At 42.4% G+C, this 25,645-nt stretch overlaps 1 protein-coding gene across 1 annotated transcript in view; it reads right to left on the bottom strand.

The window, feature by feature from the left end:
• The window catches only part of CDH13 (cadherin 13), a 530,998-nt gene that overhangs the window by 161,922 nt on the left and 343,431 nt on the right, over positions 1-25,645 (bottom strand). The window contains exon 7 of the mRNA XM_040409712.1: positions 25,448-25,626. Within this exon, the coding sequence (XP_040265646.1) occupies positions 25,448-25,626 (179 nt within the window). The remainder of the gene's footprint in view (positions 1-25,447; positions 25,627-25,645) is intronic.

A 25,645-nucleotide genomic window follows, 5' to 3' on the forward strand; every position in this document is an offset into this window, starting at 1 on the left:
TCTACCCCGAGGCTGTGGAAAAGGGTTTAGGCAGAAACCCTTCTGTCCTGTGTGGGGGGCCTGGTTTATCCTTGCTATGGGGCCCTTACTTCTCTATGTACACCACTGCATGCAAGTGTGTGGGGGAGTTGAAAGAGACATCTGTTGTCCAAATGGACATTCAGTCCACAGCTATCTGAATTGTATGGCCAGCTTTAGTCTTTGCTGAAACCCATATCGAGCCAAACAAGAGGCACCAAGCTTTAGACAATACTGTTTCTGGTTTTGGATACAGTATCTCTTTGTGTAGGTTGTTTGGCCAATATCCTACTCTTTATTTTTTTTAAGGATCTTTATGGGTTGACTAATAGAATATCTAACAACTGGTGGTACTGAGTTCATATTATTTATTGATCTGGAGTCTTTGAGTCCACATTGGTGGACATGGACAACTTGGTGAAACCTAAAGAGGAATCTTATCACTCGTTCTACAGAGGATCGGCAGTAGCTTTGATCACTAAGTATTATAAGCAGGTTTTAATGTAATTGACTGATGGGTTGGTAATACTGGGCGCGTAGCTTATTAAAGAGACTATTAATAAGAAGTTAAAGAGATGTGGAAACTGCTGGGAGATGTTAACACTCATATTTATTTTCTGTGAAATATATCTTCATTCATCACTGACGTTTAAGCGGATTACATGCCGGAGTCCTGGCTGAAGTCCAGTGAAATAAACATATTGTTTGAGCTTTTCAAGCAGCCAAGGTCCCTGAAAGTAATATTATATAACAGATAGGAGAGAATGGAATGCAGGCAACTTATCATCCTGAAAAGGAAGAGTATGTCAAATCAAGAGGCATACCATAAAGGCACACAATATGGCTGCCGTGGGGCAGTGATCTCACAGTACAGGGATAATACACACAGTGATGTCACAGTACAGGGATAATAAACACAGTGACGTCACAGTACAGGGATAATACACACAGTGATGTCACAGTACAATGATAATAAACACAGTGATGTCACAGTACAGAGATAATACACAGAGTGATGTCCCAGTACAGGGATAATACACACAGTGATGTCCCAGTACAGGGATAATACACACAGTGATGTCCCAGTACAGGGATAATACACACAGTGATGTCACAGTACAGGGATAATAAACACAGTGATGTCACAGTACAGGGATAATACACACAGTGATGTCACAGTACAGGGATAATAAACACAGTGATGTCACAGTACAGGGATAATACACACAGTGATGTCACAGTACAGGGACGATACACACAGTGATGTCACAGTGCAGGGACGATACACACAGTGATGTCACAGTACAGAGATAATACACACAGTGATGTCACAGTACAGGGATAATACACACAGTGATGTCCCAGTACAGGGATAATACACACAGTGATGTCACAGTACAGAGATAATACACACAGTGATGTCCCAGTACAGGGATAATACACACAGTGATGTCCCAGTACAGAGATAATACACACAGTGATGTCCCAGTACAGAGATAATACACACAGTGATGTCACAGTACAGGGATAATACACACAGTGATGTCCCAGTACAGGGATAATACACACAGTGATGTCCCAGTACAGGGATAATACACACAGTGATGTCCCAGTACAGAGATAATACACACAGTGATGTCCCAGTACAGAGATAATACACACAGTGATGTCACAGTACAGGGATAATACACACAGTGATGTCCCAGTACAGGGATAATACACACAGTGATGTCACAGTACAATGATAATAAACACAGTGATGTCACAGTACAGACATAATACACAGAGTGATGTCACAGTACAGGGATAATACACACAGTGATGTCACAGTACAGAGATAATACACACAGTGATGTCACAGTACAGAGATAATACACACAGTGATGTCACAGTGCAGGGACGATACACACAGTGATGTCACAGTACAGAGATAATACACACAGTGATGTCACAGTACAGAGATAATACACACAGTGATGTCACAGTACAGGGATAATACACACAGTGATGTCACAGTACAGGGATAATAAACACAGTGATGTCACAGTACAGGGATAATACACACAGTGATGTCACAGTACAGGGATAATACACACAGTGATGTCACAGTACAGAGATAATACACACAGTGATGTCACAGTACAGGGATAATACACACAGTGATGTCACAGTACAGAGATAATACACACAGTGATGTCACAGTACAGGGATAATACACACAGTGATGTCACAGTACAGAGATAATACACACAGTGATGTCACAGTACAATGATAATAAACACAGTGATGTCACAGTACAGGGATAATACACACAGTGATGTCACAGTACAGGGATAATACACACAGTGATGTCACAGTACAGGGATAATAAACACAGTGATGTCACAGTACAGGGATAATAAACACAGTGATGACACAGTACAGGGATAATAAACACAGTGATGTCACAGTACAGAGATAATACACACAGTGATGTCACAGTACAGAGATAATACACACAGTGATGTCACAGTACAGGGATAATACACAGAGTGATGTCACAGTACAGGGACAATACAATACACACAGTGATGTCACAGTACAGGGATAATACACACAGTGATGTCACAGTACAGGGATAATAAACACAGTGATGTCACAGTACAGGGATAATACACAGAGTGATGTCACAGTACAGGGACAATACAATACACACAGTGATGTCACAGTGCAGGGACGATACACACAGTGATGTCACAGTACAGACATAATACACAGAGTGATGTCACAGTACAGGGACAATACAATACACACAGTGATGTCACAGTGCAGGGACGATACACACAGTGATGTCACAGTACAGAGATAATACACACAGTGATGTCACAGTACAGAGATAATACACACAGTGATGTCACAGTACAGGGATAATACACACAGTGATGTCACAGTACAGGGATAATACACACAGTGATGTCACAGTACAGGGATAATACACACAGTGATGTCACAGTACAGAGATAATACACACAGTGATGTCACAGTACAGGGATAATACACACAGTGATGTCACAGTACAGAGATAATACACACAGTGATGTCACAGTACAGGGATAATACACACAGTGATGTCACAGTACAGAGATAATACACACAGTGATGTCACAGTACAATGATAATAAACACAGTGATGTCACAGTACAGGGATAATACACACAGTGATGTCACAGTACAGGGATAATACACACAGTGATGTCACAGTACAGGGATAATAAACACAGTGATGTCACAGTACAGGGATAATACACAGAGTGATGTCACAGTACAGGGACAATACAATACACACAGTGATGTCACAGTGCAGGGACGATACACACAGTGATGTCACAGTACAGAGATAATACACAGAGTGATGTCACAGTACAGGGATAATACACACAGTGATGTCACAGTACAGGGATAATACACACAGTGATGTCACAGTACAGGGATAATACACACAGTGATGTCACAGTACAGAGATAATACACACAGTGATGTCACAGTACAGGGATAATAAACACCGTGATGTCACAGTACAGAGATAATAAACACAGTGATGTCACAGTACAGGGATAATAAACACAGTGATGTCACAGTACAGAGATAATAAACACAGTGATGTCACAGTACAGAGATAATAAACACAGTGATGTCACAGTACAGGAATAATAAACACAGTGATGTCACAGTACAGGGATAATAAACACAGTGATGTCACAGTACAGAGATAATAAACACAGTGATGTCACAGTACAGAGATAATAAACACAGTGATGTCACAGAACAGGGATAATAAACACAGCGATGTCACAGTACAGAGATAATAAACACAGCGATGTCACAGTACAGAGATAATAAACACAGCGATGTCACAGTACAGAGATAATAAACACAGCGATGTCACAGTACAGGGATAATAAACACAATGATGTCACAGTACAGGGATAATACACACAGTGATGTCACAGTACAGAGATAATACACAGAGTGATGTCACAGTACAGGGATAATACACACAGTGATGTCACAGTACAGGGATAATACACACAGTGATGTCACAGTACAGGGATAATACACACAGTGATGTCACAGTACAGAGATAATACACACAGTGATGTCACAGTACAGGGATAATAAACACCGTGATGTCACAGTACAGGGATAATAAACACAGTGATGTCACAGTACAGAGATAATAAACACAGTGATGTCACAGTACAGGAATAATAAACACAGTGATGTCACAGTACAGGGATAATAAACACAGTGATGTCACAGTACAGAGATAATAAACACAGTGATGTCACAGTACAGAGATAATAAACACAGTGATGTCACAGAACAGGGATAATAAACACAGTGATGTCACAGTACAGGGATAATAAACACAGTGATGTCACAGTACAGAGATAATAAACACAGTGATGTCACAGTACAGAGATAATAAACACAGTGATGTCACAGTACAGAGATAATAAACACAGTGATGTCACAGAACAGGGATAATAAACACAGTGATGTCACAGTACAGGGATAATAAACACAGCGATGTCACAGTACAGAGATAATAAACACAGCGATGTCACAGTACAGAGATAATAAACACAGCGATGTCACAGTACAGAGATAATAAACACAGCGATGTCACAGTACAGGGATAATAAACACAGTGATGTCACAGTACAGAGATAATAAACACAGTGATGTCACAGTACAGAGATAATAAACACAGTGATGTCACAGTACAGAGATAATAAACACAGTGATGTCACAGTACAGAGATAATAAACACAGTGATGTCACAGTACAGAGATAATAAACACAGTGATGTCACAGTACAGAGATAATAAACACAGTGATGTCACAGAACAGGGATAATAAACACAGTGATGTCACAGTACAGGGATAATAAACACAGCGATGTCACAGTACAGAGATAATAAACACAGCGATGTCACAGTACAGAGATAATAAACACAGCGATGTCACAGTACAGAGATAATAAACACAGTGATGTCACAGTACAGGGATAATAAACACAGCGATGTCACAGTACAGGATAATACACATAGTGATGTCACAGTACAGGGATAATACACATAGTGATGTCACAGTACAGAGATAATACACACAGTGATGTCACAGTACAGGGATAATAAACACAGTGATGTCACAGTACACAGATAATACACAGAGTGATGTCACAGTACAAGGATAATACACACAGTGATGTCACAGTACAGGGATAATACACACAGTGATGTCACAGTACAGGGATAATACACACAGTGATGTCACAGTACAGGGATAATACACACAGTGATGTCACAGTACAGGGATAATAAACACAGTGATGTCACAGTACAGGGATAATAAACACCGTGATGTCACAGTACAGAGATAATAAACACAGTGATGTCACAGTACAGGGATAATACACACAGTGATGTCACAGTACAGGGATAATAAACACCGTGATGTCACAGTACAGAGATAATAAACACAGTGATGTCACAGTACAGAGATAATAAACACAGTGATGTCACAGTACAGGAATAATAAACACAGTGATGTCACAGTACAGGGATAATAAACACAGTGATGTCACAGTACAGGGATAATACACACAGTGATGTCCCAGTACAGGGATAATAAACACAGTGATGTCACAGTACAGGGATAATAAACACAGTGATGTCACAGTACAGAGATAATAAACACAGTGATGTCACAGTACAGAGATAATAAACACAGTGATGTCACAGAACAGGGATAATAAACACAGCGATGTCACAGTACAGAGATAATAAACACAGCGATGTCACAGTACAGGATAATACACATAGTGATGTCACAGTACAGGGATAATACACATAGTGATGTCACAGTACAGAGATAATACACACAGTGATGTCACAGTACAGGGATAATAAACACAGTGATGTCACAGTACACAGATAATACACAGAGTGATGTCACAGTACAAGGATAATACACACAGTGATGTCACAGTACAGGGATAATACACACAGCGATGTCACAGTACAGGGATAATACACACTGTGATCTCACTGTTGAAGAGTAATTAAGGCAGTGATGTCACAGTACAGAGATAGTGTAATAATAGTTGTGAAGTCATAGTGTAAGCAGGGCCTGCGCTTTAATAAGGCAGACCAAGCGGCTGCCTTAGGGCGCAGAGATGGGGGGGCGGAAAAATGTAACTTTTTTTTATAAATACCCCATATTTTTTGCCCCTGGGTCTTATGGGGCGATTGCTGGTCTGACCTGAGGTGCAATGGAAAATATTTTTTTCTTATTATCCTCCTCTAAATCCTAGGTGCGTCTTATGGGCCGGTGCGTCTTAGAGGGCGAAAAATACGGTCCTCAAACCAGCGATTGTCTGAAGCAGAGAGAAGATACCAGGACCACACAGAGGAGAAGCCAGCTGCTGCAGACTGGACCAGGCCCAGGTGAGCTGCGAGGGGGGTGGGACGCCAAAATGTAGCTTCGCTTGTGTTGACAAAAATCCTTGCACCGGCCCTGAGTGTAAGGACAGTGCACACAGTCATATCCTAGGACGTTATGTAATAAATACATGATGTCATAGTACAGATAATAACCATAGTGATGTCACAGTACAGGCATAATCTACTCAGTTACATGGGATTTATATGAGCAGTGATGTCACATGTATAATGCACACATGATGTCACAGCACAAGAATAATGCATTAGATAATTTCTCAGAGAAGGTATAATGCCCACAGTGAGGGTATCCATGATCCTCCATAGAGTAAATTCCACTACCGTACATCTGATTGGACCTGGGCGCCCCTAACTGTCGAGCCCCATAGCAGCCGCTACGACTAGTACTCAGAAAGCTACTCCCATGCCCACGATGCTCTAACTTCTACAAAATTTTCCAGGCGTGGACGCTCCTCATTTTGTAGCATCAGAATGTTTTTGGGGGGTTTATTCTTATTTCAGAGATGGCACAGAAGCTGCATTAGCATTCGTTCTAAATATTTCATGTGACCAGTCACCTTGTGAAATCCATTTGCAGCAAAAAAGTGGAGCGATCGTGGGCAAAGCGCACAAAGACAGGATATTCTCTTCACTGAACAAACAAAATTATCGATTGAAAAAGTAAAAGGTCAAGAAGAAAGGGAAGAAGATGTAGCGGTAGAATTAGGGCAGCCCCCAAGCTAAGCGCCCGGGAGCTTAACTCAGATCAATCACTTTACACATTTAAGAGCTAGAGAGATTTCAATGTCATGATCAGGGGAGGCTGTGACCTGCCGAAATGAGCTCGGCATTTCATCCTCCGTGTCGACACATGTTCAGAACTTTCCAAAAGGGGTAAAAACATTCATTGTAAAATATCCTTTGGCAGTGCTCTAAATGTGATAGATCAGAGGCACTATGATTGCAGTCTTAAGTCAGGGGCGTAGCTATAGGGGGTGCAGAGGTAGCAGTTGCTACCGGGTCCAGGAGCCTGAGGGGGCCCAAAGATACTTGTGTCACATAAGAAGACACCGGTATTATAGAAAGTGCATGCTGGTCAAGTTACACCTCTGGCTGGAGGAAAGGGGCTAGGTCAAGAATTTGGCATGGGGGGGTGCCATTTCAATTTTTGCCCCAGGCAGCACGAAGACTTCCCTGTCCCTGACCACAAAGCTGTGAGGGAAGTGGGGCCCAAGATGAACTCTTGCACCAGGGCCCATGAGCCTTTAGCTACACCCATGTTCTCAGTATATTACTGCACGGACTGGGCTGTTAAAATGTCGTATGTACTGGAAGGCTATATGGTCTTTGCAACTCACTAGTTCTTCAGGTTAAAGAGATATTCCCATCAGGACATTTATGGAATTTCGATAGGATATGCCATACATGTCCAATAGGTGCAATTCCCTTCTCTGGGACCCAATCCAATCTCAAGAATGGCGCACCGTCATGAATGGAGAGGAAGCCAAGCATTTTCTGCTTTGGGATTTCCAGTTAAAGCTGAGTGCTGGCTTGGCTATCTTCAGAAGTCCCATAACGGTGAACGAAGAGGTGGCTGGGCTGCGCTTGAGAGTGGTCCTGTCCATTTACTGCTAGGAGACTGAATGGAGATGGGACACTGTCCAAGTGCAGCGTGTTCTTCATTCACATTGGAGCCAATTTTTCAGATAACAGCTGATCCCAGAGGTGGGACCCACACCTATCGGACATTTATGGCACAGCCCATCGACATGCCTTAAATGTCCAAGGGATTGTACTAAGATCAACCCATCACCTATTAACAGGATAGGTGTTAAGACTCTAATCATAGGGGAAGGGGTGTCCAACTGTTGAGACCTTCACAGATTATGAGAATGGGGGGCCCAAATCTGCAATGTAAAAGGAGTTGAGGCTGAGTGTACTTGCTGCCATTCCAATGAAAGTGTGTGAGAGTTATGGAGACAGCAAAGTACAGCACTTGGCTACTGCGTCTTCATTAGTCCTGTAGACTTGGAACAGAGAGGGAGTGTGCATGCTTGACCATCACTCCATTCAAATGGGGAACGCAAGATCCCAACGATGCGACCCCAGCAATGAGACCATCCTGAGGATAGGTAGTAAGTGTTGCTCATGGGACAACCCATTTAACAAGATATGGTTAATGGCCAGTAGAAATAGAGAATGGTGACGTTTAAAGTGAATCCATATCTTCAACACTATGTTGTTTCCCTCTAGGTCCTGCACCTATTACTCTCCTAACATAGTGTTTTTGTGGTCGGGGTTGTGGTACAGAGATCTAAATCCATTGCATGGACATGACGTTAAAGGGGTTGGCCCATGAGCAATATTTGAAACCTATCCACATGAGTCTAGGATTTTCCTGGCACTGGAATGCACAACTTTCGACTTCTTTTGCAATCTAGTAGTAGTGAATGGAGTGGTCATCATGCACATGACCCCCTACACAGCACTGATAATGTAGGCTCCTTGTTCAGAGAGAAGTAAACGGGGGGGGGGGGGTGGCATCTCAAAGTTTCCTAAAGCACTTTGTGTGGGATGAGTGGGATGAGATGGTGGTGGTCACATTCAAAGGAATCCAATGGGGGACCAGAAAAGAAGAACCGAAGCAGCATGGGCGGAACACAGCGTACCAGGAATGTTGACTATGCATGCAGCATGTCTAGTCAAATTTCAGGCTTGGATTGGAAAGTCTCTTTAAAGGGCCACTTCCATTAAAAATAGTTTTTTAGGGTTTTTTTTTTTTTAAATTTTTGGATGTTTTTCTTTTTCATTTTGGCTTCCAAGACAAGTGAGAGAACCTCCTTTATAGATCATATTATCACCGTCAGTTTACTGCTGCTGGGAAGAGACGGTGTTATCTGCAGGGCAATCCTCATGATAATAGTGGGTGTAGAATTGGTAAAACACTATTACATTGGTTAGTGTAATATGTGATGCTTTATTTGAATCACTAGAGGGAGATTCTCTTTGGAATTAGTAATTGAGAGAGTTAAGCAAGACTGTTTGCTGTGTTAAAAATCAGGACGTAGAATATAAGGAGTGACTTAAAAAAATTATATCCAGAAAACCTTTTTTTTTAAAACATTACATAAAATTATCACATATAGGCTGCTAATATGTGATAAACATTTTTTTTTATGGAAGTGTCCCTTTAAGTGTAATTACATGGAATTACAAAAGTGTTCAGTTCCAGGTGTGAAAACTGTAGAATATTTTTCGTGGGACAAACCCCTTTAAGTGAACAGACCCTCTAGGTAATGCAATGGCTACACTTATCTTCATATCTATGGCCGGCACCAGTCTACTGTACAGTAGGTCAACTCTAGACCCAAGTCAACAGATCCACTCGGAAAATCTCTTGCGTCTTTCCCATCCAACGATCTAAAGGGAAGAAACAAACAAACCGCTCTTTATCCCCCCCCACCCCCCTCATCTCCGTTACAGAACTGTGCGTGCAATCATAACTAATTTCCAATTAAAATACTTTGTTATGATAACAGAAAATTAATTTAAATGTTAGTCGAGGGATGGGAGGAAGATCAGCAATGTCATGTTTTATTTCTTCCAGCCCTTGAAGTGCCACTTTAATTCTCTGGTGGAAAGGACTGGCACGCAGATAATATCATTAAAACCCAGTAATGGCATTCTTAAATATACATGACAAATGTTTATTGAATTTTTGTATCTGGCGCAGACGAGACTTCTCATCGCTACGCACTGACTGGGAAACCAAGACGAGCCAAATGTATCTTCCAAAGCAAAGTGTGAGCTGTACAAGCCCTTGACTTGTCATAGACTGTATTGCACCCTCTAAGTCTTGTCTTATTGACGACCATTTTTGCCAAAAATAGCAGCTCCAAAGACCCCGGTTAATAAAGGGGTGGTTGTCTTTGGAGAACTCCTTGTCACATGAAGGATCTCTTGCAGGAGAAACGGGATAATGGACAGTCTGTTGTAATGCATGGATATGTCGGTTGATCTGGAGCACTTTGCAGGTAGAATATGGCAATATAACCCTAACCCAAAACCCCTTTAAAAAGGGTTATTCCCATCTCACCATTTATAACATATCCACAAGAAGTAGCCAGACGGCTGTTATAGTGACTGGTTTAGGACGGGTTCGCATTCGCATTATAAATTCCGTTATAGAGTTCCGTTATAACAGAGCTATAACGGAATATACACAAATAATGGTTCAGTTTTTTTTCGTTATTCATGACTGAAAAAAAGCCCCGTTATGTGTGCCCATAGACTTGTGTTCGGACGGAGCAAGACGGAATGCCTCTTAAAGGCTTCTGTTTTACATTCCCTCCTAAAATTCCATTATACTCCGTTACATTGTGTTACTTATAACAGAACCCTATAATGGAATTTAAGGTATAACACGAATACAAATCTGCTCTACAGAAGTCATGGAGGTTGAGCCACTTGTTTGGGGGGGGGAGGGACGAAATCTTGAAGGCAGGTTCTTAATGATAATTAGCCCTTTTTTGTCCAAGATTGCAAAAACAAGGCTGCTTTCTTCCAGAAACAGCATCACTCCTGTCAAAGGGTTAGCATATTTTTCGCCCTATAAGATGCCAATTCCCCCCCCCCCTAAAGTGGGAGAAAAAAGTCAGTGCGTCTTATGGAAGCGCTCATTAGTACCGGAGGACCTGGGGGAGCTGTGAATACATTGCTCCCTGTGTTGGCTCTGTACTTACCCTTCCTGGTTTTTGTCTGCTAGTGCTAGACATTGTTCTGTGACCTGCACACAGCGTGAGGACGTAGGCGCGCTCTGCGACGTCATGCTGTCCAATGCCGGGTAACAGCATAGAGCGGCAGGAAGGTCGCTGAATCAGGACTGGTGTCTGTGTCGATTTATATATATTTTTTTCTCTGATCTAAGGTCAGATTAACATTAGGGGTCTTATTTGAGGACTGAATGGGGGTCTTATTAACATTGGAGGTCTGATCTGAGGTCTGTTTGGGGTTCATTAACATTGGAGGTCTGTTCTGAGGTCTGTTTGGGGCTATGATTAACACCAGGGGTCTGACCTGAGGTCTAATTAATATTGGGGCTCTGAGCTGAGGTCTGAATAACATTGGGGGTCTGATCTGAGGTCTTATTAACACTGGGAGTATGATCTGAGGTCTGAATGATGGCCTTATGAACACTGGGAGTCTGATTGGGGTTCATTAACATTGGGCGTCTGATCTAAGGTCTGTTTAGGGCTCTGATTAACATCAGGGGTCTGATCTGAGGTTTAATTAATATTGGGGGTCTGAGCTGAGGTCTGAATAACATTGGGGGTCTGATCTGAGGTCTTATTAACACTGGGAGTATGATCTGAGGTCTGAATGATGGCCTTATGAACACTGGGAGTCTGATTGGGGTTCATTAACATTGGGCGTCTGATCTAAGGTCTGTTTAGGGCTCTGATTAACATCAGGGGTCTGATCTGAGGTTTAATTAATATTGGGCGTCTGAGCTGAGGTCTAAATAACACTGGGGTTCTGATCTGAGGTCTTATTAACATTCGGGGTATGATCTGAGGTCTGAATGGGGGTCTTATTAACTGGGAAATCTGATCTGAGGTCTGAATGGCGGACTTATGAACACTGGGAGTCTGATTGGGGTTCATTTACATTAGTGTTCATTAACATTGGGGGTCTTATCTAAGGTCTGAATGGGGGTCTTATTAACATTGGGGGTCTGAGCTCAGGTCTAAATTACACTGGGGTTCTGATCTGAGGTCTTATTAACACTGGGAGTATGATCTGAGGTCTGAATGGTGGCCTTCTGAATCCTGGGAGTCTGACTGGGGTTCATTAACACTGGGAGTCTGATCTGAGGTATGAATGGGGGTCTTAGTAACACTGGGAGTCTGATCTGAGGTCTGTTTAGGGTTCTGATTAACATCAAGGGTCTGATCCGAGGTTTAATTAATATTGGGCGTCTGAGCTGAGGTCTGAATAACACTGGGGTTCTGATCTGAGGTCTTATTAACCGGGTTATGATCTGAGGTCTGAATGGGGGCCTTATTAACCGGGGAATCTGATCTGAGGTCTGAATGGTGGTTTTATGAACACTGGGAGTCTGATTCGGGTTCATTAACATTAGGGTTCATTAACATTGGGGGTCTTATCTGAGGTCTGAATGGGGGTCTTATTAACATTGGGGGTCTGAGCTAAGGTCTGATTAACACTGGGGTCTGATTTGGGGGTTGATATGAGGTCTGATGCAAAATATATATATTTTTTTTCTTACTTTCCTTCCCTAAAAGCTAGGTGCATCTTGTGTGCAGGGTAAAAAATTCTGTATCTATGGCATTGCAGCTCTGTTCCATTACAGTGAATAAGAATAAGCTGCAATACCAGACACAACCTATGGACATGTGTGACGCTATTCTGGAGATGTTCTTCACTAATGGATTAAAGATGTCTCAGGTTGATGTATCTGGAGTTTTCCACGGTTTCACAGGACACAACTCAAGCATCTTGTTTGTCAGACCTTCTCTCGGTAAATTACTCTTATACTGGGCAGGGGTCATATTTTTCTTAACAAACATAAGCTCCTTGGTAACGATGTGACATTTAATGTAGCTGTGTACTGTGAAAAATTACCACATGAAGAAGGTAATTTAATCAAGTTGGAAATGTAAAATACTGAATGCAATCCTAATGAGATACATTTTGAGAACTGTGAGTAGGAGGAAGAAGTATAAACCCCGGGATCCCCCCAGGTGCGTTCAGATGGAAGTACGCCCTATGCTGACCACATGCAGACACCGTAAAACAGCTATGATTGGAGGAACTGTAATAGTGATTGCAGAGAATGAAATGCTACAATTAACCTTTTCCTGTATTGATGTAAAACCACAGACTGGATGTAATATAGAAAATGATTGCAGAAAATCGTAAAACATACCCACAGGAAAGGAGAAAAGTATCTGATCGTTAAACCTACTTATCTCACTATACTGTGATATTTTAGAATCATGTTTTGTATTGATATACACTCTATTTATGGATTTTATGCACTTTTTTTTTAATCTAAACTATGTAATTGATTGATGGATATTGATCACCCTTTATATTTGCTATATGCACCCATTGTTTGTATCACTGCTTGAGAAAGGTTCCAGTGTGCGAACCGAAACGTTGCTACTGGTGAGTAAACCGACACTTTTTTACTGAAGGAAGTGCCGTGGATATCTTTGATTATTTATCTTAAAGAAAACAATAGTTATTTTGTAACAGCTATTGAGGTGTTAAGTGCAACAAAGTAACAAAAGTGAGTACATGGCTGAATCTCCAGACACGTAGATCAAGACACGTTCCTACAGTAGACACCCGGGTTGAATGATTTAATAATCTGCCTTTTTATAGCACTGGAAATGAATTGCTTTCAGTCTGCGGAACAGGCGCAAATGTCTCACTTCCTAACAGTAATAATTACCTGGACTGTAATGAATATGTTATATTCAGCCGATAACATCCAATTATTTAGATCTCAATCATAGAAAACCAGGTGCTGATTCAGCAGAGAACTTGGACAATAGTGGTGAGATTAAAAAAAGATGAACACAGCGCGGAGATTGTCTTTTTTTTTTTTGTGAAACAAATGTGGAGTTATTTAACATAAAATGAAGACGTCATGAGTTATGACTGGCTGTGTCAATAAACAGATTCGACTTGTAACAGATTTTGCATTAACACCCTGGAGCTTCAGGTTACGCCTAGAGTCCTAATTTACGTTTAACTGGTCATGGTCACAGGAAAGTCACATTTCCTTGGATCCAGATCAGTCATTTAAGGCCTCTTTCACACTTGCGTTGTCCGGATCCGGCGTGTACTCCACTTGCCGGAATTACACTCCGGATCCGGAAAAACGCAAGTGTACTGAAAGCATTTGAAGACGGAGCCGTCTTCCAAATGCTTTCAGTGTTACTATGGCACCCAGGACGCTATTAAAGTCCTGGTTGCCATAGTAGGAGCGGGGAGCGGGGGAGCGGTATACTTACAGTCCGTGCGGCTCCCGGGGCGCTCCAGAATGACGTCAGAGCGCCCCATGCGCATGGATGACGTGATCCATGCGTCCCGGCAGCCATGGTAACCGCTCTGAAAAAGCTAAATGTCGGCTTCGGCAATGCGCCGAAACAACGTTTAGCTTAAGGCCGGATCCCGATCAATGCCTTTCAATGGGCATTAATCCCGGATCCGGCCTTGCGGCAAGTGTTCAGGATTTTTGGCCGGAGCAAAAAGCGCAGCATGCTGCGCTATTTTCTCCGGTCAAAAAACTTTCCGTTCCGGAACTGAAGACATCCTGATGCATCCTGAACGGATTTCTCTCCATTCAGAATGCATTAGGATAATCCTGATCAGTATTCTTCCGGCATAGAGCCCCGACGACGGAACTCTATGCCGGAAGAAAAGAACGCAAGTGTGAAAGAGCCCTTAGAACAATTCTTCATCTAAGAGCCTTTCTGATAATTGCACTGCATTTGTGAGCTGCCATTTCTTCAAATCACTTTGTCTTTAAACTTTTCGTTTTGATAAGAAAAACAATACAAAAAACATTCTTGCAAAAATCTGTGTTCAGATGAGTGCAGCGAGAAAGAGGCAGGTCTCCTTCCACCAAATAGACAATAAACTTGCACCTCTCTTAAAGAAGTCCTGAAAATAATTCCAAAAAATAGACATCCAGACCAAGAAACTTGCTTTATCTGGATCTATCTTCTAAAATTTGGGGATCTCTCAATGCCTCTAAAGGGGGAAAAAAGTGACAGTGCCCAACTCGAGTTTCGCTCTCACTTTCAGGGAAACTCGAGTTGGGGGTTGAATGCTGTTTTTATCTGATATGTGGTTATATCCACTTGAATTAGCGAGTATAATAAACCCTGCATGTTTTCAACCTTGAACTGATGGTGCTTTATTATTGGTCTCATGTCACTGCTTTCCTCTAGAGGGATAGCACTGCTGCGGGGCTTCTAAATATCATTCTAAGACCTCATGCACACGGCCGTTGTGTGCCCGTGTCCTTATTGCGGTATGCATACGGTGGGTCTGGCTGTGTGCACCCCGCATCACGGATGCGGACCCATTTACTTGAACATGTTCTATTTTTTTGCGAAGCGGACGGATCACGAACCCATTCTAGGTGAATGGGTCTCGATCCATCTCGGCTGCCGCACGGACGCAAATTGCGGTCCCCAATGCACAGAACGGACGCACAACGACCGTGTGCATGAGGCCTAAGGAGAAGTAACCATCAGCAACAAAGTGGATACATTTTTTGGTATATTTTTCTAATTTTTCTAATTTTTCTTTGCTACAGACCAACAATTCCTTGCTGCAACGTAGACACTTCAGTTAAAATTTTCAGTGCCCCTTGGTCACCATTATGGGTTGCATCCATAATACATTTGGCCACGTAGAAACGTAGACCAGTTTCTGCCAACCATGTTCGCCCTTACCTTACGACTCTAATTTTTCACAATACAAGTTGAATACATTATTGCAATAAGCGGGCAACACCTTCGAGAACTTCACATGTCAAACACTTTGTTACAAAATCTGTGACTTTTCCCTGCTCACGCCACTTTCCTGACAGGTCTAAAAAAGGGGGAGCGTGGGACGGGCGGAGAAGAGGGAGGGACGACAGCCCCGTCTCATTCATCATTTTGTACACCAGTTTTTAGCGTACAAAATTACTTAAATCTACACCAGCATGGGAGCTGGCATAGATTTTAGATTGCATCATGTCCTGCTGGTGGAACCAACAAAGTTATGTAGAAACCTGCGCCTCCACATAACTTTGGCGCTGCCTCCAGCAACACAGGCACAATTAAGACCAGTGTCTAAATCGCCGGTCTTAATAAATGTGCCTCATAGAGCATAAATGAATCCCAACAGGGTATCCCAAAAACCACGTTTTTTAACCCCTTAAGGACCTCCGCCATATATGTACAACGGAAGTCTGGTAACTAAACATGGCGCCCGCTCGCATGTGCAGTGGGCGCCATAGCCGCCGGGTTTCTGCTATTTTAAATAGCAGAGACCCGCAGCACATGTATGCGATCAGCCATAAGGCTGATCGCATACATTTAACCCGTCAGATGCCGTGGTCAAATGTGACCACTGCATCTGATCAGTCCGGAAGCATAAGTTGCGCGCTTCTGCTCCGGTAACAGCGCTCCCTGGCTGAGATCGGGGAACCTGTTACATTGCCGTAATAACCCGAAGCCTCAAGCAGGCTTTGGTGCCTATTTCAGGAATATACCAATACAGCATTGTATTGTTATATTCCAAATGCAGTGTTCAATGATGGCTATATAGTCATCAATGAACACAATGGGCAATCTAATGAGTTAAAAAAAAAGTAAAGAAAGTTTTTACAAATATAAAAAAAATAAAAAAAAATAAAAAAAAGTTCAAATCACCCCCCTTTCCTTAAAATAAAAATACTTAACACTTAAAAAATAAACATAATCAGCATAATGCCCATAGAATTAAAATATAACAATATTATTGGCATACGGCAAATGGTGTAACGGAATTTGCCATTTTTTTTCACTTTTATAAAAAGTGATAAAAAAAGAAAATCGCACACACTTCAAATTGGTATCACTGAAAAGAACAGATCGTCCCGCAAAAAATTTGCGGTCACAGAGCCCCGTAAACATAACTACAGGGGTCAGAATATGGTTATAATTTTCTTTTTCCTCAAAGGTTTACATTTTTTTTTCAGTATTGGAACGCAAGAAAAATTATACAATTGTGGTATCGTTGTAAATGTACTGACTTGGAGAATGAAGATAACAGGTCAATTTTACCGCATAGTGTACAGTGTAAAAAAAATAAAAAATAAAAACCCCATTTGGAATTTATGTTTCTGCTTCCTACTACATGGTATGCAATCGTAAATGGTGGCATTAGAAAGTACAACTTGTCCCGCAAAAAATAAGCCCTAATAAAGCTAAGTGAATGGAAAAATAAAAAAGTTAGGACTATGGGAAGGCAGGGACTGAAAAACAAAAATGCAAAAATGGAAAATCCCAGGGTCCTCAATGGTCTAAAAGATGGGAATCTCATGCCTCTCATCTCTGGATATGTTGAACCAAGAGGAAAGCAAAGGAAGGACACATCTGTACCTTCAAATTGTATCATGTTACAGTTGTCTGGGACAACTGCCTGGTGCTCAGTAGATGTATATATACTGTACTTATAAAGTCCATGGGATTGTAAAAGAAGAAAAAAATATATACATTTGGAAAATGTAATATTTGTAAAATCTTCCCAGGAGCTATGCTGGATTTTATGATTTAATTATATAATGTTTCCTGAATTACTCATTGTCCAACGCCTGGAAGAAGCCGCAAGCCATAACCGTCATGATGCATTACGCCAGTCGTCAACCACTCGTTATTTGAATAAGAATATGTCTGCTATTACGGTCAGTCTCCAGCTATAATAGGCTGGCTGAAAAATAATTAATGGGTTTACATGCAAACAGAGATAAAGCTCAGAAGAACGACGGCTGCAAAAAGTCAGTGCTGAGTCCATTTCAAAATGATAATGTCTTTGGAATGAGAAGACTATTTGCATGCTGATGGTTGCCATCAAATAGAAATCACACACAAAAAAGGTCCATGTTCTGTGATCAGGATGAGAAAACTGTTTTATAACAGAGAACTGAGAATATTATGTAAGGGAATCTTCTAATGCCTCCCGAAATCAGAGGGGCGACACCAGCCCTTCTAAATCCCGAGAGGGTACGTAAAAATGTTGCCACTTCTCCAAAGTAGACATGTAGTTACCTATGCGCACACCATGCCAATGTTTTCAGGTGTAGCTTTTATGGCATACATTCTATAGATGATGCTGATGTAGATGATTTAGGGTCTTTGGATAGAGGGCCATGGATGGTCCTCGTTAAGGAACTGTGCAAACATCAGACCATTCTGGATTGGGTTAAGCAGAGAGTACTGGCTTAACTGGGTGAGAGGCCTAGGTCAGGATTTAGGGGGTTCGAGGTCTTTCACCAAGTTAAGCCAGCCCTCTCTGCTCTGCACTGATGAGGGGCAATCACCCTGAAATAGATGTCTGAAGATGAGGTGATGGGTTAATTATCATCCATGTCATGTCTCAAGGTCTATTTAAAGGGTCAAAGATTGACCTGTAGGAAAGATACCTTACATCTGGTGGCATTAGAGGAAGCACTTGCTAAGAGCTCATTTGCATACCTTCACCCCAGAATTCCAGAGGAGCATGTTTGGCCTATAAGACTCTTCATGGCGATTAAGGTGCTCTCCGTGAGGGGATAAAGAATCCTCCAAATCCTGACATGTGTCAAGGGTCAAACATTGAGTTACAAGATCTGGTGGCATCAGTGGTAGAGCTTGCTAGGACCTCATTTGCACACCTGCTTTATATAGCAACAATACCTACAATAAAGTATGTAGATAGGACACGCGTTAGTCAAGGTCACAATTTAATATACAATATCTCTTTACCTTAACTATGAAGAGAGAACTACAGGGAAGACACAACCTCTGTCCTCTCTGCATTTTCCTGTATTCAGTCCACAAATGGACAGGACTCTAATGACAAGATGGATTATCTATGTAAAGCACTCTCAGTATCCCTTTCTGCCACAGAAAACCCCAAGACTGGCCCACCAGAGAATCCTCCGATGGGCCCAGGCTCTAATACCATAATGGGTCCCAAAGATCCAGGAGAAAGACACTTATTTAACTAACTTTGGAGCCAATCAATTACCACTAGGGTCTACTACTGTGACTCAAAATGCATTGGTGTGCCTTCTTCATATGCAGAAGTTTTATCTGAAGAAATTTTCTGCAACGAAAAATCAGCTCCCTTCACCTGAATGGGACTTGCAGAAATCCATGTTTGCCACCAAAACAACCCTATTTATTTGAATGGAACAGATTTTTAGCGGCAAAAATTGTCTGCAAAGAAATCTGCCATGTGTGAAGGCACCCTAAACTTTATTGATGATATAGGGAATAGGCCTCGAAAATTCCCTCTGGTGGAACCAGGAACCTCAGTCCGACACTGCCACACGATGAAAATGGCACCAGTCATAAGCAGATGAACTTATAATGGTCATTAAATAGTAGATGATAGCAGATCAGTAACTGTAACGAACCTGTGTAGTCCATAACTGAAGCCCAAGTTCATTTACACCATGTTTTACTTGAATCACTACAACTGTTCCATACAGAACTTTCATCTGCAGTTCCGTCACCTCTGACGGTGAGAATAGCACAGGACACACCGCTATTTTTGCTAACAAAGTGATAGAAACCTCGGCAAAGCTCAGACTCCATTATAATTCAAAGTGATTCAGAGGACACCATTTGGAGTTGCTGTACAATAGATCTGGCACAAAATTAGAAATGGAAGTGATGACGTTCCATCCAGAGCTTTCATTGGCAGTTCCGTCACCTTTAAAGGCGAGAATAGCACAAGACACACCATTATTTTTGCTATCAAAGTAATAGAAACCTTGGCAGAAATCAGAAAGACTCCATTATAAGTCAAGGTGGTCCTGAGGATGTCATTTGGATTTGTTGTACAATAGAACTTGGAAATGGAAGCTACAGCGTTCTATCCAGATCTTTCATCAGCAGTTCTGTAACCTCTGATGGCCAGAATAACACAAGGCACACTGCTATCAAAGTGACAGAAACCTCGGCAGAACTCAGACTCCATTATTAGTCAATGTGATCCTTAGGACACCATTTGGATCTGTCTTACGAAATATTTGGCACAATGTTAGAAATGGAAGCTACATTCTATCCAGATCTTTTATCAGCAGTTTTGTCACCTCTGACGGCAAGAATAACACAAGGCACACTGTTATCAAAGTGACAGAAACCTCGGCAGAACTCAGACTCCATTATTAGTCAATGTGGCCCGTAGGACATCATTTGGATTTGTCTTACGATAGATTTGGCACAATGTTAGAAATGGAAGCTATGATGTTCCATCCAGAGCTTTTATCAGCAGTTCTGTAACCTCTGATGGCCAGATAACACAAGGCACACTGCTAATAAAGTGATAGAAACCTCGACAGAACTCAGACTCCATTATTGGTCAATGTGATCCTTAGGACACCATTTGGATCTGTCTTACAAAAGATTTGGCGTAATGTTAGAAATGGAAGCTACAACGTTCTATCCAGAGCAGTTTTATCAGCATTTATTATTTTTTTTATTAATGTGGCAGCAGCCGGGCAGGAGTGGAGATGAGCGCTTCCATTGTGGAAGCGCTCATCTCCATATTCATCTGTATCACAGTCCTCAGGACAGCGATGCAGATGAATGGAGCAGCGGAGAGGCGTCTCCCTTGCCCATTCCTCTGATAGGCTACAGGCACTAGGCCTGTAGCCTATCAGAGGCCGGTGCAGGCAAAGCGATGACATCATAGCGCGCGCCGCCTGAGCTGTACAGCGCGGGACACAGGCCGGAAGAGGCCTGCATCGCATCGCTGACAGCAGCATGGAGGTAAGTATATGAGTTTATTGTTTTTATTATTTCATTTTTACTATACTGTGGCAAGAAGGGGGGTGGGGGCCCTATATACTGGCACAATATAGGGGGGGTCGGCACTATGGAGAAGAGGGGAAGCACTATGGGGCCCTATATACTGACACAATATGGGGGGACACTATGCAGAAGAGGGGAAGCACTATGGGGCCCTATATACTGGCACAATATGGGGGGGTCGGCACTATGGAGAAGAGGGGAAGCACTATGGGACCATATATACTGGCACAATATGGGGGGGCACTATGGGGCCCTATATACTGGCACAATAAGGGGGGGACACTATGCAGAAAAAGTGGAAGCACTATGGAGAAGAGGGGAAGGAGCACTATGGAGCCATATATACTGGCACAATATGGGGGCCTATATACTGGCACAATACGGGGGCACTATGGAGAAGAGGGGAAGAACTATGGGGGCCCTATATACTGGCACATTATGGGGGGGCACTATGGAGAAGAGGGGAAGGAGCACTATGGAGGCATCTACTGGGGGCCCTATATACTGGCACGCATTATAGGTGGGCACTATGGAGAAGTGGGGGACAAGAGCACAATGAGGGCATTATATAGGGGCATTTAATACTGGCACCCATTTTGATGCCACTATTGGGAAGGGAGGAAAGGAGCATTATGGGGGTATCTATGTGGGGCAGTCTATAGGGGCATTTTATAGTGCCACATTATGGAGGGCACTATGGAGACGGGGAAGGAGCATTATGGGGGCATCTTCTGGGGGGACTATATAGGAGTATTTTATACTGGCACAAATTATAAGGTCACTATGGGCACCTAAGCTCAACTGGTGGCACTAAGTGTTTTTTGTAGTGGCACACAGTACGGGTCATTGGAACACATGAGGGCACTCTGGGGACATTGGCTCTACTGGGGGCACTAAGAGGAGGTATTTTTTTTTTTACTGCCACACAACGGGGCATTTTTTGTACTGGTGCACATTATAAGGGGGGGGGTTCTACTGTCACACATTATAACGAGAATTATTACTAGCGGGGCATTATGGTGGGCTTTATTACAACTGGGGGACTATGGGAGCATTATTACTTGTGGGACACAATTACTGTTGGGGGCACTGTAGGAGCACTATTACTACTAAATGCTCTCTGGCAAAGAAATAATTACTATTGTTGAAACTTTGGGGGCACCATTACTGTGGGGGCACCCTGGCACAGCATCAGCTTGGCACAGTTCTTTTTGCAGTATAGTTTTGGGGAGCACAGCTTCTCAGTATTGGGGGTCCATGATGGGATGTTAATTGGAGGATGATGGAAAAGTAGGAAACTAAGATGTCTGTCAAACTCTGCAGAGACGCGAGATGGCTGAAAGAAATTATCACGGTGGTCTGGTCTGAATGGAGAAGATGAAGAAAGAGAACATCTACATCAGAGGAGACATCACTGGATATAAGAGGTATGGGGCGCTGTATTAGGCTACTTTCACATCTGCGTTAGTGATCCTGGCGGGTGTTCCAGCTGAGAATTCACTGGATCCGGCACTGCTGGATGCAGAAAGAATGCCCGCCAGCCCCATTAACTATAATGGGGCACAGCAGAGATCCGGCCACAATCTGGGAAAAATGCAGAGAATCAGCGGGACATAAACCGCTGCATGCTGTGCTTTGTGTCCAGTCGATTCCTTGCATTTTCTGCCGGATTAGGTGGCCGGATCGTACTAAGACCCCTAATGTCACCTGGGGACCCCCAAAGAAGCTTGTGTGTTGGCTGAAGCCTTCCTATCTTACTGGTGGCGGGCCCTGCCCCTCAATTGTGCTTCCTGTTTTGGCTCCGCCCCTATACTGCAAGGGGGTGGGGCCTGTTGGGGGTCATGTGATTGGGCTGCTCAGTCAAAAATGCCCGGGCCTATTTTTTGTCCCAGTCCGGCCCTGAACACAAGGCACACTGTTATTAGTGAAAGAAACCTCGGCAGAACTGAGACAGACTCCATTACAAGTCAAGGTGGTCCCTGGAAAGCCATTTGGATCTGTTGTGCGATAGATCTGGTACCAATATTAGAAATGGAAGCTACATTCTATCCAGAGCTTTCATCAGCAGTTCTATCACCTCTCACTGCAAGTCAAGCACAGGGTTTCTATGGAAGTGATAAAAAACCTGAGCAGAACTCAGACGGACTCCATAATGAGTCAATGATGTCCAGAGGACAGCATTTGGATGTGTCATACGATAGATCTGGCACCACATTAGAAACGAAAGCTACAAAGTAAATTTGAACTGAGACTAAAAAAAAGTTCCATCTGCTTACAGACGCCTGACGCTTGTCAGAATAATTCTATAGATTCCAGCGGGGGGTCCTAACAATATGAATTCCACAAGCAAAGAAATGAGTCAATGCGCTCCTTGCTGAGCCATCCCTGTAAATATGAATATTTCAAAGGTAAAACGCACGTACAAAATGCGAGATCACTCGCTGTAAAGATTAATATCTTTTCATTAAAAAAAGAGAAGGTGCGGAGGGTTGAACATTTGCATATAGATGGAGCAAAAGTAATAAGTGTATTGACTGCTTAAAGATGCTTATTACAACACAAAAAAGAGGAATGAAACAGAACCTGAGCTCTTATTCTGTCCATATGTCAGGATGGAGAACCGAAACAATCCCACCGCTTGTGCTTCATATCGGTGGCCCGCTAAGGAAGGAAAGTTTTATCTACGAAGAACAATACAGTCCTGAGATGGAAAGTGAATCTCAGCTGCATGTTCAGCCCCGAAGCCTTGTATCTGCTCAGTACATTGGCAGGCTGGTGTTTAACATGAGAAGGAACTACTAGGGTCTAACTAGTGAGGACAACAGGTCGCCGCCCTTCAGGACAAATCCACAGAGGCAGCGGAGAGTCTGCTATTTTCATAAATGTTCATTTACTTCCATTAGCTGTCCTAAGACATGTCTCAAGGCAGGCCAATGTAATTCTGTATATACTTAGATACCGTTTTAAAGATTCATTTCACACTTGTCCCGTATTCCTCTGAGGATGTGAACCATGCTTGAATTGTCTCAAACTGCATTGAAATTTCCAATGGCTTTTCTTGTTTTTTGGTAGCTCAACCTATACAAATGTTCCCTTATGTCTCACACGTTTCTTATGCCTATGAAGAACTGAATTCTTCTCATAACACGATACAGCATTTTCACTGTCTCTGGAAAATGTAGACAGATGTTGGTCAACTTTTGTCTATGGCCAGAAAACCCTTTGTCAATAACATCTATGGTCTTCACTCAGACCCTTTGACAATATGACTTTGTTGTGGTCTCCAGAACCTTTGCCAATACGTATATGGTTTCTAGAAACCCTTTGCCAACAAGTGTGTATAGTCTTTGCAAATAGTTGATGGTCTCTAGACCCTTTGACCAGTAATGGTATTTGTGGTCTCCAGATCCTTTGAAATCATTTCATGGTCTCCAGATCTTCTGCCAATACATTTGTGTGGTCTCCGGTACTGTACACATAAGTGACATGAGGATGGTTTTTGCTGCAGATTTGATGTGGATTTTAGCTTGTTCATCGCAACGAGTACAATTTTCAGCATAAATTTACATTTCTATGGCCTTCAAATCCACACTGCAGCTCAGCTTAAAATGCAGTGTGCGGGTGGTACGTCTTAAAATGTCAGCTTTACTGCTACTGTAAAACACTGCAGATTTGGAAAATTAACTACATTTTGGTTCCGTGTGGATGTACCCAAAAGGAGCAAAAAGGAAGTTAAAGTACTAAGCTGCTGAAGAAACTAGATAGATAGATAGATAGATAGATAGATAGATAGATAGATAGATAGATAGATAGATAGATAGATAGATACAACAGAGTTAACAGTCACAGTCATAACATGTTAACTGGCTGTGATAACTCACCAAGAATAGTTAACTCTGCTACATCTGTAGATAGATATGAGACAGACAGATAGATAGATAGATAGATAGGAGGACCAGGATGATCCACCTCTATGACACGTTCTCCACTGAAGAATATGCAGATCTGTGTAAGGTTTAAGAAGTGACTACAAAAAAACGACTCCAACTGCACAACTTCTGGATGATGGGGTAGTAGTCACTGTCTCCCAACATCAGTCCTGAAAATGATTTACAATATCAAGTTGTAGCAGATCAGATTCATTTTGCCGTTTGACTGATTTCATTTGCAGATGCCGGTAGGTGCTGATTCTTAAATACATCTTAATGGAAATCTTAATTAATGCAATTACACCATCAATCTCTGGCACTGAATACATTATGACGGAAATGCCATCTCTTCGCTTCCCTCATTTGTAAGGCACATTCCAGACAATAGCTCTTGTGAGAAGTCAATAAATCTGTTACTTACTTCACGATCAAGCAGAGCCGGCGACACCACGGTGACAATGTCCCCCTTTTCCGGGTCGATGTAGAACATGTTTGGTGATGGTTTATCGGGTGTCTGCTTGAGAATGTTGTAGCGGAGGACGGCGTTGTCTGTTGTGGGGTCATCTGCATCGAATGCCAGCATGTTCATCACGATGGTTCCTAGAAACAGGAAAAACAT

Source organism: Bufo bufo, chromosome 10, assembly GCF_905171765.1.
Source record: "Bufo bufo chromosome 10, aBufBuf1.1, whole genome shotgun sequence".
Taxonomy (NCBI): domain Eukaryota; kingdom Metazoa; phylum Chordata; class Amphibia; order Anura; family Bufonidae; genus Bufo; species Bufo bufo.